We start from the raw sequence: 13,967 nt of genomic DNA, 5'->3' as shown, positions 1-13,967 counted from the left end.
ACGCCCTATAAGTTCGGACACTTTTTAGCGCGGACCCGACGTCCATATAATTGTAAGTCAATGAGTTTATATGTTACATTGTATTAAAAGATGTTTTGTATGATTTTTTTTGTAATATATTAAATGAAAAATGAAAATGGTTGTTTTGCACGCACAACCTGATAAATGCTGAGGTGACCATTTTGGATTTCAATGTTTAGCAGTAACATTTACTGTATATTACTAGTCATAAGAAAATTAGACCAATTAAATAACATTTTGCTTTCTTTTCTTCAAATAAAAATAAAATCACAATTTCTTCAAAAGAAATTCCTCAATACTGTAAAACGTCGTTTGTAACACTTTTTAGCGAGTGTGGTTCGTTGGGTAACGGATTTCAGTGTTCAAGAGTTTCGTAAAAATCGGCTTCCGCCCGTACATCTCTCGCAAGAATTAAGTTTTGACGCATCCTTATCGTAACCACGGAAACAAAAAACAATAGAAGAGCCTTAACTAAAGCCTCGATTACTATTGGTACCGCTGTCTAGCTACCGCTGTACTAGTTAATAATTCAAAAAGACGTAACAAACTCTGGACTGTTAATGTAATTTAAACTTTGCCCAGTCGCTATATCGTTGAAAGTTATGTTATAGTTATGTTATAAGTATATTGTAATTTTATTCAACGTGCTGCCATCTTGCGACCAGTAGCAGGACTACGACGAACGATTAACATCTGAATCAATTGGATAAACAGAAAAATGAAAAATTTATTAAAGTAAGACTTGCCGAGATGGTATGAATGCTAATAGGGGTTATGTTTTTGGTGCGGCTATTATTTTTGCACTCCAAAACAGCACAATAAGGCATTTTTCTGCGATTTTAGAGAATTTGCACGAAAGAATGACACAACCATACCATGCAAAGCGAAAATTGCGGATTGAGCTCAAGAAGATCTTTGAGACCTAATGTTGGAATGCGTCTGACGCTAATTAACCACTTCTACAGTATTTATTGTTCTGTGAACGCAACTAACGTACGAACGACATTATTAGCGAAATTGAGTTATTAACTTATCGCACTGCTATTACAATAGCGTTGGAACTTATGTGAAATTCAAGTTATACCATGGTTGAACTTAAAATTTGTCCGTCGGTAGAATATTGTTAGATACAACTAAAAGATATCTACTTAACTCAAATTGAGACACACTTATGTGAGTTAGTACTGGAAAAAACAGTCCTTATTCAAAAATATTTTTTTCCCTTTTATTTTTAAATATATTTGGCAAGTGGGAAATTGTCTGTAATAAAGTATAACCTAAACATAAATTTTAATGATCTTTCACGGGAAGCCAGTAATTTTGAGAAAATACAGTTTTTAAGTTAATACACTATTGTATTAACGTAAAGTAAAATCAGCATAATTGACAGAGGGCAGATTGGAGTTAAAAGACTCCCTGTTCAGTGTAAATACCATTATAACTACCTCGGTGGCCGAACGGTTACAATGCTGGACTGCCAGTCCCAGGTTCGATTCCCGGGCCGGGAGAAATATTTAAATAGCCTACATTTATTTCTATCCTGAGTTCGGGTGTAATTTGTGGTTGTCTATGTGTGTGTCCATAGCACCCGCGATACAGCGATAATCTATAGTGCGGGGCTATGAGTGCATGAGTTATTATTATTACGGTTACACACGGCGGTTTTATGCAGCGATGCAATCGCGCGTTTGTGTCGATAGAGTCGCGCGCTTGCGTCACTGCTTAAAATCGCGCGTGTGTAACCGCTCAAAGACTAGGCTTTAAAAAAATCTGGAAATTAAAACATAACATATGCACTTACATAGAATTTGAATCAACCAGTTGCTGTACAGGTTTTATGAAACTTGTTATTTTGTGCAATTTATTATCTGAAAAAAAAAAAAATGTTCTATGAAAAACAATTATTTTCATTATATCGGTAGTCAATATAACTAAAAACCCCTTTGGATGGAAATGTGGGGTAGACCTCAATGTACATATGTCGAAATATTAAAGATGTAGTTAGGCTTAGTATACATGTCAATTGCGTAATGTAAAACAAATAGGATGCAGTATGCTACGCGAGATGCAAGACCTGCTTTTGGCTCATGTCTAGTTTGTATGTTACACAAACCGTTCACGTTCCCATGGTCCTGCCTCCCACGAGACATAGGGAGTCCCGGAGAAACTACGGGCAAAGACAGCTTTAAAAAAATAAACGGTTCGAAAGAAACTGTTGCGAGTAGGCAAAAGAACTGAGTCAGGAGTGTAGCAAAAGCAGGTTCATAGTCTTTGTCAACCTCAGTGAGACTCGAGCATGTATCTAGGATGTATTTCACCCTAACCTGCTGATAAGTTTCAGATGCTACTTATAACCTGATGTATAAAGTGAGCATGTCATTGACAATATAACATAATTAAAAATTGAGGAATACACAGGTTACAATATACACCCACCAGCAGCTTCTAATTGATCTTCTCTATAAACAGCCAAGGTTCTCAGAGTAGAGGAAATGGATTCACTCAAGTGGAATGTACATTCCAGATCTTTGCCAGACATTAGACTCTCTTCTGCTAATAGTTTTCTACCACCTGGGAAAATCGAAAATTCTTAGTTAGTATTAGGTTAACACACATCACTTGTAGTATGTTTTTATGAATATTTTCTGTCAATCAGATGTTACTGTTACAGGAAAATGGAGGATGTCTTGAAACATACAAAAAAGTATTTATTTATTTGTTACTTTGAAATATTTTAATATCTGAGTCTGTAAGTCTTTTTAAAAATTACTTTTACGTTGAGGAGCATTGGATCAAAAATTTCAAAATCAGATTTTTTCTTATTCTTCTACTTTAATGCCCAATGGCAGTTTTATGTATTTCTATGAATAATTTATCGAACCTACAAACAGCGACCACTAAATCCTCTTTCAACATACATTTCAAAACCCACAGATCTGAATACAATACTACAAATTTATTCAATGAGATTTGACAAAATTAGATTTAATTATTTATTAGATTTATCTGTTTTATTACAAAGCTCCTCATTTACTAGTTAACAATTTGAATATTAGAATCTATAAAACAATTTCAAAATTACTTTTACTAATAATTATCACTAATTGCAGGTCTCTTACCATGGTATGAATTTTTTTTTTCTTAGTCAACCTGTGACCATGGAGCATGTAATTGTTCCCAGACCAAAATTCACCATACAGCAGACCAAAATTGAACAAGAGACAAGTTGAGCAAGTACTACTTACAAAGTTTCAAAGACTTCAATTGGGTAACAAGTGAGGTCTTCTTTGGCACATGGTTTATTTATACATGCAACTTTGAATTGAAAATTAATCATTGACTCCAATCAACTTTTTTGAAAGCTTTGATAAAATGGAATAAATTCTCAGAACCCCAAGAAAGTACGATACACAAATGTATACTTTAAAATAGTCGAACTTACATTCGTAATTTGGTCCAATAGGCGTAGCTGGCACATCTTTGACATATTTATTCAGTAAATCCATGTAAAATGGTTTTGTGAAATTTATTTCGTCTGTAAATACGTCGAAATCATCCATTTTTACAATATTTTCTCGATAACAACACAATACAATAACAACAAATCGTATTTTTAAAATGACAACAGACCGTTATCGGTTTTACTAGATGGATTATAGCGTTACGTATTACCCAAACGAACAAAACAACATTAAAATCCGCTTAAAATCCTATCAAATCAAGGATATAGGTTTTCTTTCATCTCTTTGCGTTAACGTACTTTTGATCGAGAAAAACACGATGATAACGTCGTTTCGATTTACGCATTTTTAAAAATCAAAATAATGTGATTTTGCATTGACTTATGATTTTGACATATTTTGATGGATTTTGTGAAAGAAAGTCACAGTCACTTTTTTCCATCCTAGACAGTCACAGGCTTTTTAACGATTTAATTTTCAGTTTTTATAGTTATTACAGTTACATTCAGAGATGGGCGGTGGGTTAAAAACCAATTTGCCCTTTGGGTTTTAACTGAATTTATATCCAAATGATTTTTAGAAGGGTTTTTACCGAAAAAGGTTTAAACCCATTTCTGCCTAAAATCATGGGCAGAAATCATTATATTTAAATAAGTAAATAAATATAAATAATATGAATTTATAATTTCATAAATTTCTGAAAACTTTCCATGACATTTAAAGAAGTTTAAGAAACGATATTCCCACGAAAATGGCTTTCTTTGGCATTATTTCTCGATATTCAGAAATTATTCCAACATTCCCGAATTATCAAGCTGGGCTCACACTCACCGTGTGACAATTTCAAGATCAGTTTTTGGCTTCGTTTTCGGGTATTAATTTGTTTTAAACCGAATAAAACCCGACATTTTCAAAGCGCCGTTGCGCCGGGTATATTCATCACAGCAATAAAAGTAATACATACGTATAGTCAAGAGCATGTCAAGCTTACACTTTGTACTTTGGACCGTTCTTATCGTAAGCGGCATAGAATTGGATTTAAATCTTAAGTGTCAAGCTTGACGTGCTCTTGACCCTGTACATAACATAATCTGTGGCATTTGTTTTGTTTTGTGACTTTTGTGTTCTTACTTCTTCAAGTGTAATCGAAATGTTGTGAAATCACCTGAAAATCACAACATAATTTATTGTGAGTTTAATCACTATGTAGAAAACAGTATTTTTGTCAGCAAATAGAAGTGTAAGCGAACGTAGGTAACCAAATTACAGAATACGTTTAGGAAAAACAACCTAAAATTTCACATATTCTCGGTTTTCGTATTACTTTCGGTGATTTTTCACAGAAAACATGTCAGACGACGAAGTAATACGATTTGAGATCACTGACAATGATTTGGACGACGAATTTAATCCAAACAGAAATAGAAGGGCCAAAAAGGAGTTCCAGATTTATGGTAAGTAACAAGACGGTATAAAATCTAATAAAATAACTTGTTTTTGTAAGAATTCAGAAGTAAGAGTTGCTCCTCTTTACGGCAAAAATCACAATCTCCGTTTTATATGCCGTTTTTTCTATCATTAGATTAGGCTACTGAAAAATAACTCAAATGTCTCTCAAGCTTTTGAGTCAGCAATGACCACAGTGACAGACGCTCCCAAAGAAATGTGTACGGGTCATATACAAGATTTAGACGCTGAGTTTGCGCCCTACTTTACGTGAATCGACTGATTCCTTTTTATTATAATTTAGTTGATTTAATAACTCTGTCGCAATCGGTCACATAAGTATCCATATTATAACTTGTATTTAAACAAAAATAATCTTTACGATTGTACGTCAACTCTATAACTTAACTAACTACAACTAACTTTACCTACAATCAAGACGTCAAAGCCCATACAAAATGTATTTGCAAATCTGCACAATATCAATTTTTAAAACACTCCTCAACTTAAATTACCTAACCGTAAAGTAGACAATAAGCATGTTAATCAATTATTTCAGGTGTATGGGCCAAAGACAGTGATGATGATGAGAACGAAGATAACATTAGACAGAGAGTTCGGAAACCAAAAGACTATTCAGCCCCAATTGGTTTTGTTGCTGGCGGGGTGCAGCAGGCGGGGAAGAAGAAAAACGAGAAAAAAGGTACGGTTTTAACTATCATCATTGAATTACAAATAAATGGACGACGGGTCTAATACAAAAACCACGAAAAAAATGTCCCAAGTCAACCTATTTAAACGTAGTGACATGTAAAGGAATATGAAAAAGCTAAAACATTGAATTTAAATTGCAATGTCATTGCAGTACTGTCTAATTTTGCTTGCTTCGCTGTCAGTCGAACAAACGAAGACTAAAGTGTGAATAACGCTCTGTATACGATTTTAACGCCCTATACGTTCGGATACTTTTTAGCGCGGCCCGACGTCCATATAATATAATTGTAAGTCAATGACTATCATACAATAAAACAAAAACAGCACAAGATAAACTTAAGAAGGATATTCAGCAACCTGTTTGATGATGCATAATATACAAAACCACTTCATTGATCCAACATTAGGCAATATTTGTTTCTTGTAGGTATTGGATCACCAATAGTGTAAGAATTGGCGTAGCGTGGGTGTGCAGAGGGAGCATACAATAATATAAAAATATAATAAAAAAAATTATGGTTTCTGTTAATTTTTTTAATTTTCCAGAGCTCCAATCAACTGAGCCCTCAACTTCTAAACCAATCATAGTAGATAGTTCAGATGAAGATGATGCAAATCAACCGAATGAGAGTGAAACAGCTGGCATACGTAGATCCGGTATGGGGATGAAATCGGCCAATATTGGTGGCAATATGGGAACTTGGGAGAAACATACCAAGGGGATTGGTGCTAAATTGTTGCTTCAGGTATGTATGTGATATGCAATTGTTTCGGACCATTGCACACAGAGTGGGCCATATTGGACCATTGTGCTCTGATAAAGTGACATTAAACCATTACACAAAGACTGGGCCAAATTCAAAGCATATTTTGCATTTAAATTCATCATCAAAAATTTTAAATAACCTACTCCTTAATGAGAAAAAGACAAATTGTGTGAACGTTACATTACCCAATGTTAGAGAAACTGTTACAAACATTGGAGTTAGAAATGAAAAATTGAATCTTGTGGATACAGTTGTCCTTCTAGGTATAACGTTAGATGCTAAATTGCAATGGGGTTCACATATAAGTAAGTTATCAAAATGGCTCGGCTCTGCAGTGTACGCGATTAAAAAAATACGGAAACTCTCAGATGTTGTTTACTTCAGCTACTTTCACAGTCGAAAGACATACCGCATTTTGCATTGGGGTAATGACGCCGATATCAATAGAATCTTTGTCGTGCAGAAACGTGCGGTTAGGGCAATTTACAATCTGGGCCCCAAAATTCCTTTAAGAAATAAGTTTAAGGAAATTAACATTCTTACACTAGCCTCACAGTACATTTATGAAAATGTAATTTATGTTAAGAGGAATAGTAATTTCTTTCTGAAAAATAGTGACAGACGTAACATTAATACGAGGAATAAAAATAAACTAGCTGTTCTTAATAGTTGTCTTCACAAAGTCACAAATTCACTTAAGGGGCAATGTATACGCTTCTATAACAAGATTCTGGCTGATATACAAAATTTACCTTTCACGAGGTTTAAAACTATAGTGATACAAAAACTTTATACTAAAGGTTTACTATTATACAACTTCTGCCTACTTGGATGACAAAAATCCGTGGTAGTAAACCGTTTAGCTCATGGAGGTAGTCTCGATCTCTGATGTTTCAAAACAAAAAAAATATGTTGTAAATGTTGAACGTGTACAAACGTTGTTTACAAAGAGCAACCCCTTGAGTTTCTTGCTCATTCTTCTCAGGGGAATCTGCCTTACGAATGAGCGATAGAGTTTGACCAATGTGACGATGTGTAATAATGCTTACCTATAAAATAAAAATTATTTTCATTTTTTTTTATATTAAAACATTACCCTGTCAAGTTGTGACAGGGTAATGTTTCTTTGGACTAATGGTTGGTGGACTAATGGTTCTTTAAATATGAGGAATCGAGTACGAGAGTAAGAGTACTAAGAGATATAAGAGTACAGTAGTTCCCAAACATACATGAAAATCTTTTTTTAAAGTCTTCGAATTTATGACAGACATCTCATGCTGTAACAAATTATTTCCAGATGGGCTACCAACCTGGCAAAGGTCTGGGTAAAGACTTACAAGGTATATCAGCACCTGTTGAAGCCACCATCAGGAAAGGCCGAGGGGCCATTGGCGCTTATGGACCTGAGAAAGCCGCTGTGAGTAAATATACTGAATAAAATGCATAATATCATACTAGGCTCCTAATAAGGTAGGCAGAGTTATGGAAACCAGCAACCAACATAGATCTATGTAAATACAAGCACCTGGACACCCAAATCGTTCCAGTGAACCGTAAATGTGATAATAATAATAATAATAATAATAATAACGCTCACAATCAACATAGCCCCGCACTAGGGAAACCCTGTGTCGCGGGTGCCATGGACACACACATAGACAACCACAAATTACACCCAAACTCACGAGAGAAATAAATGTAGGCCATACAAGTATTTCTCCCGGCCCGGGAATCGAACCTGGGACCTCTGCGTGGCAGTCCGGCATGGTAACCGTTCGGCCACGGAGGCAGTTAATAATAACTTCAACATAACTTCTACTAGCACATATTCATTATGACATTGTATCTAAGAAGTTAGCGTCCAAGCATAAGGTGTTTATTTTTTAAATCAAAATTAACAATTTTTATTCACAACTTAAATGTGTGCATTTACAGTGCTTTTATATTCTCAATGTACCTCGGCAATCATCTGATTTCCGAATGCACACAAATATTAATGTCCATGCCCATATTTTGATCTCCATGTGAACTATATAGAGCTGTAAAAGTATTTCCCTATTTTTAATAATATTTACTTCATGGCAATAAGCAAGTTAAAAAAAAGTAAATAAAGAAAATATATAATTTCAATTCACTCTGTATTCTGAATGCATTTCTTCATCTGATAGCCTATATATATATTGATGATCGATGGAATAATTACTTTCCGCGCTGCTCAAACAGATATTTATTATAAAACTGTAAATAATAAAGATGATAGCGATATAATAATTGTAATCAATAAAAAATGTTATAGCAACTCTATATACTTCCAAGTCGACTAAAAGCGTCCGGTTAGTATCAAAGGCAAAGGGCAACTGAATGAAACACGACGACAGCCGAAACACGAAGTTTGCTGAGGGATATTGAGAAAACAGAAGCACTGTATATTTTATTTTACCGTGTATTTTCATTCACTGTTGAAGCACCCAAGTGTTTTATATAAAAATAGTGTGTTTTCGAGTTTTTAAAAAAAAAATATATATACGATATGTATTTTATCCCACAGCTGAAAGCCAAAAAAGAAGAAGAGAAACGTTTAAAAGAAAAAGAGGAACAAGAGAAGGGGAAACAAGAGAAGACCTATAATTGGAAAAAGTGTCATAAAGGACGTTATTTCTACCGAGACGCTGCCGATGTCATCTTGGAGGGTAAACCGTCTATGCACACAGTTTCAAGGTACACAGAAATTTCATTCAGAAAATGATTATCACTAATATCAGGTTTGAAAGAAAGAAAGAAAGAAAATATATTTATTTGGTCTTCATTACATTGACAATAACTACTTTACAACCACAAAAATAAGGAACCAAAAAGGTCACCACTCAGCATGTGCCAGTTTGCTCACGGAGAAACAGACCGGCGCTGATATTCTGTGGCCACCACAACAGAAAGGACACCACTACAACGAACATACACTTTAACAACAGGAACATATACATACATCAACTTAACATAATATAAAATATATAACGGTTTTTAAACGGTTTTTAAACATCACAATAAACAAATAATCATTAAACAATGACAATGGTTTCTTACCACGGTTGCACGCTCCATGGTCACGTTGACTGGACGGCGGCATAAGAGCAGACATATCTGTCTACCCGCTTGCGCTGTCGACGACTACCTTCATCGCGATTTGTTGTGGCGTTACCATTGTCACTCACTTTTTTTACACAAACCACACTCACTGTATCCACACGCGAAACTGAACTCGAGGTGTTTTTGTTTTTATTACTGCACGCACTAAGGACCGGATTTCATGCACTGGACAGTTTGAAACCATCATCACGGTTAAATGTTTTGTACAACGCGATCTCAATTACTTCTCGTACCAACCGTGGTATGTAGTGACGTTATGTCGAGAGTACCTGGGGGCTATGGAACTCGATCCAGTGGTTAGTGTCAGTCTGTGGGAGATGTTGTACTATAGCCGACTTCTGTGCATCATTGTTTTTTACTGCTCGGATGTGTTCCTTCATACGATCGACAATTGTTAAGGAAGTTTGTTGATTGTGGCTAAGTTGGCATAGCGTCTGGCGCTGTTTGCTATGGTTAAGCGACGTATGTCGGTTCGAATCCGGCCGGATCGAAGGAATGTTTTCTAAGTGTTCGATCTTTGTATTAATAAATTATAACAAACTAGTGGAGTAATTTTATAAAAGTTTAAAAAACAGGAAGGTTTGTAAATTATTCCAGCGTGCCTTTTGGGTCATGTCGCGAATCTAACATGCAGATTATCCGCAGAAGCTGATATTCGCAACAACCCTGTTCTAAACTACAAAAATTTTACTTTGCAGTAGCGAACTTTCCCGGGTGCCGGTCATTGACATGACTGGCAAGCAAAAACGAGTCCTTAGCGGGTATCACGCACTTCGCGCTACCGCGCCAAGGTTCGAACACGAACAAAGGCGGGATTGTCGAAACTTCGCAGCGCCCGAGCTTGCTAGGAACCTGGATGCTATGCTCGAGTGCTGTGAACAGGTATTTACAATCCCTTACAACTGCTTCTATCGTCCATTTCACATAGCATGGGTACAGTTTTTTTTACGATTGTACGTTGTTCCATTCGGTGGTGTGGGAAAAACAGCAAAACATCTAATTACAAAACAAACGGAATCACATTTCGTCGGTATTTAGAAATATGTAATTTATATATTTTCGTCCATTATACAAAGCTCAAGTTTAACTGGTCGATTTGAAGTGAAACAACATTTGACGACACTCGTCAATTGTTTCGAATTCGGGCTGGCCAATCGGATCGCAGTTCACCGTAATGATTTGGCAGAACAGTTTTTAACAGATTAAATGACATTTCGTCTCTATTTCTGGTTACATACTCGATGATGCACACGTATTGACTCGTGATACATAATAGCCGATTCGATTATCGTTTCCATGATGTAAATGTCTATGGATAAACATTCCGTTTTACGCATCATGTAGTTGGGGTATTTTATTTTTATCTTTATCATTTCAGTTTCTATCTAATTTATATACTGTAATTTTTACTTAATATTACGATTGAAACAAATTTTTTTTGTAACCTGATTGTGAGAGTCATTAAAAGTAGTATGTATGTAACACAAAAATTTGAAATGTCACGGTACCCATCCTACGTGAAGTGGACTATGATTTCTTAATGTCCCTCGGCTATCATCGGATTTCCAAATGCATACGAATATTACTCTCCGTGCCCGTTAAATAAATTATTTATTTATTGCAAATAATGTTAGTACAGGCTAGATATGAGCGCTGCGTCGGCGCGCCGATCAGTTCAGTTCGGTCAGGCGCACGCGCAAACCCGTATCGTGTATTAAGTGGAAATGGCGATGCCAAAATTGACATTTCTTATATAGAACTTAGTGATTTTATATTCGAAGATGTTTTGTTTAAACGTTATATCGGAGCGCCTCATTGACTTACAATTATATGGACGTCGGGTCCGCGCTAAAAAGTGTCCGAACTTATAGGGCGTTAAAATCGTATACAGAGCGTCATTCACGCTTTAATCTTCGTTTGTTCGACTGACAGCGAAGCAAGCAAAATTAGACAGTACTGCGATGACATTACAATTTAAATTCAACGTTTTAGCTTTTTCATATTCCTTTACATGTCACTACGTTTAAGTAGGTTGACTTGGGACATTTTTTTCGTGGTTTTTGTATTAGACCCGTCGTCCATTTATTTGTAAGTCAATGGAGCGCCTGATCTAACTGATAAAAATTCGATTACTATACTGTCGTCCACTAACTGAAACGTGGCTAATTGACCAATGATCAAATATCTGTTTTAAACAGAAAAAAATTTAGCACAAAATTCTTTAAGAATAGTTAAAATTAGTTAATGGTTCGACTTATCGGAACTTACCCTAACGATGCAAAGCTGAAAGGTCACTAAACAATTTCAATATTTTAAAACTAGGTTATGGTTTTTTATGACATCTCAAAAAATTATTTCGACTCTTAACCGGCGGTTTACTTAACGGACGGCAGTATAGAAAATATGTTATTTTATTTATTCCTTTGAAAAAGTATTTGTATAATGGTTTTTGTAAAAACAAACACCGTTTTTTAATAAATTTTTTCACATCACTTTTTCATCGGCAGTCGCCGCGGATTGGTCTAACAACGGCGCTCATATCTAGTACCGACATTAAATAGGTAATAAGTACAAACAAAGTGGGGTGTAGCCATTGACTTACAATTATATGGACGTCGGGTCCGCGCTAAAAAGTGTCCGCACTTGTAAGGCGCTAAAATCGTATACAGAGCGCGACACTCCGCTTTAGTCTTCATTTGTTCTACGGACAGCGCGATACTGCGATGACATAACAATTTAAATTTCGAATAGGTTGACTTGGGACATTTTTTTCGTGGTTTTTGTATTAGACCCGTCGTCCATTTATTTGTAAGTCAATGGGTGTAGCAAATAAAAGTTAGTTCTCTCTAACAAGTAATAAACATGACTTTTGAGGTACTTAAAAATAGACACAAAATTCACAGAAAGTTAGAAGGAAGGAAAGTGTATTGTTACATTATGGAAGAGTTGAAGAGCTCACCAGCTATTTCACATCATCTTATAGGAGAGAGCCCATGAAGTCTCCTCACACTGTAGTGGCACCCATTCATCAAGAGACTTTAGTTGCTTTTTAAATTCCTGAATTTTCCTGCAGGATATTATTCAAAACGCTCGCGAACTTCAACAAGCAGAAGACGAGATTGTGGTCCTGGAACGTGATTTAGAAGAAGGTAGTAAGAAGCTGCGAGAACACGACGTGGTGGTCGGTAAGGTGCAGGATATTCTGCAAAGAGTTGAGGAATTGAACAAGCCTGATATTTCTTTGGAGACTGCTTACGAGGTCCTGGCCGATTTGAAGGTGAGATAAACAAAAGAAACCTTTATACCGATAATTGGTATACAGGCCCACGGCTATGCGATACGGAGGGAAAGTATATGTATGTACTTTAAATATAATTGTAGATCAGAATATTTTTTTATATTGATAGGACATTATTTATTTTTAAGAGTAAGCATTCAAAGATTTTTTATTGTTGCTTGCTTCACCTGTGAATCAAACTGACCAAATGTTAAAGAAAAACATCTTTTATGTTATAATTATTAAACAAAGAGCGAATATTAAAAAAAAATCACTTCGATTCGGATTCCAACAAAAAAGAATAATCGAAAACGGTTCACAAATGCCAGAGTAATCGCGTAACATTCACACAAAAAATGCAGTCGAATTGAGAACCTCTTTTTTTGAAGTCGATTAAAAACAATATCTCCATGAAGCAAAATATCCTATCTATAATGTTTAAATTACTATCTCTCCATGTCGCATAGGCGTAGTGCACCCTGTATATGTACATTCAACCCTATCGTTCACACTTGTCCTCAGGAATCGTACCCACTGGAGTATGAGATGTTCGGCCTAGGCACAATCGCGGCGAACATCGTCAGCCCCCTCATGAGTGCGTTGTTAGCCGCCTGGGAGCCTTTGCAGAACCCCGAAGAGCCTATTCCAATATTTTTGAAGTGGAAGAAGCTTTTGACCGACGACGCCTATAATACCTTGCTTTGGCAACATTATGTGCCCAGTTTGACGGCGGCCGCTGAGTAAGTTGATTACAAATTCATTCTAACTTTAATAACACCCGGGAATCGAATTCCGGACCTCTGCGTGCCACTGAGTTAGTTTAGATATACATGATTTATTTGATTGAAAATGATGATGGTTTTACTACCATTTTATTAGCAGTAGAGCTTTTTATAAAAGAATTCGTCCAAGGAAATACGGCCATCTTACCTGTTTCTGCCGCCAAGCAGTGCTCACATTACTGCATTCCGGGTTTGAAGGGTAATGGTGCTGGTGAAATTACAGGCACATGGGCTTTGTCAACGTATGTCTTAGGACGACAGATGTAGTGTTCCTCAGATCTTTGCGATTTAAAGCTCTGAGTGGCACTGCAACTGTTATGGACAGGCGTGTCGCTTAACACTAGGCACACTACAT

General features: G+C 36.0%; 1 protein-coding gene and 1 long non-coding RNA gene across 2 annotated transcripts in view; one reads left to right on the top strand and one right to left on the bottom strand.

Moving 5' to 3' along the window:
• Positions 1-1,822: 1,822 nt before the first annotated feature.
• LOC113226226 lies at positions 1,823-3,498 on the bottom strand. Its single transcript, XR_003310080.1, has 3 exons — positions 3,464-3,498; positions 2,458-2,592; positions 1,823-1,889 (listed from the first exon to the last, which is right to left on the bottom strand). It is a non-coding gene; the product is annotated as an uncharacterized LOC113226226 (long non-coding RNA).
• A 1,121-nt stretch (positions 3,499-4,619) lies between these two features.
• LOC113226239 (septin-interacting protein 1) overlaps positions 4,620-13,967 on the top strand; it is a 21,357-nt gene continuing 12,009 nt past the window's right edge. The window contains exons 1-9 of the mRNA XM_026458800.1: positions 4,620-4,732; positions 4,826-4,936; positions 5,488-5,631; positions 6,189-6,388; positions 7,707-7,826; positions 8,958-9,127; positions 10,252-10,435; positions 12,627-12,830; positions 13,353-13,570. Of these exons, the coding sequence (XP_026314585.1) occupies positions 4,831-4,936; positions 5,488-5,631; positions 6,189-6,388; positions 7,707-7,826; positions 8,958-9,127; positions 10,252-10,435; positions 12,627-12,830; positions 13,353-13,570 (1,346 nt within the window). The 5' untranslated portion in view covers positions 4,620-4,732; positions 4,826-4,830. The remainder of the gene's footprint in view (positions 4,733-4,825; positions 4,937-5,487; positions 5,632-6,188; positions 6,389-7,706; positions 7,827-8,957; positions 9,128-10,251; positions 10,436-12,626; positions 12,831-13,352; positions 13,571-13,967) is intronic.

The sequence above is a fragment of the Hyposmocoma kahamanoa genome, unplaced genomic scaffold (assembly GCF_003589595.1).
Source record: "Hyposmocoma kahamanoa isolate Upper Pololo Valley unplaced genomic scaffold, ASM358959v1 185, whole genome shotgun sequence".
NCBI lineage: Eukaryota > Metazoa > Arthropoda > Insecta > Lepidoptera > Cosmopterigidae > Hyposmocoma > Hyposmocoma kahamanoa.
Note: the sequence above shows the minus strand (reverse complement) of the source record. Positions and strands in the feature narration are given on the sequence as shown.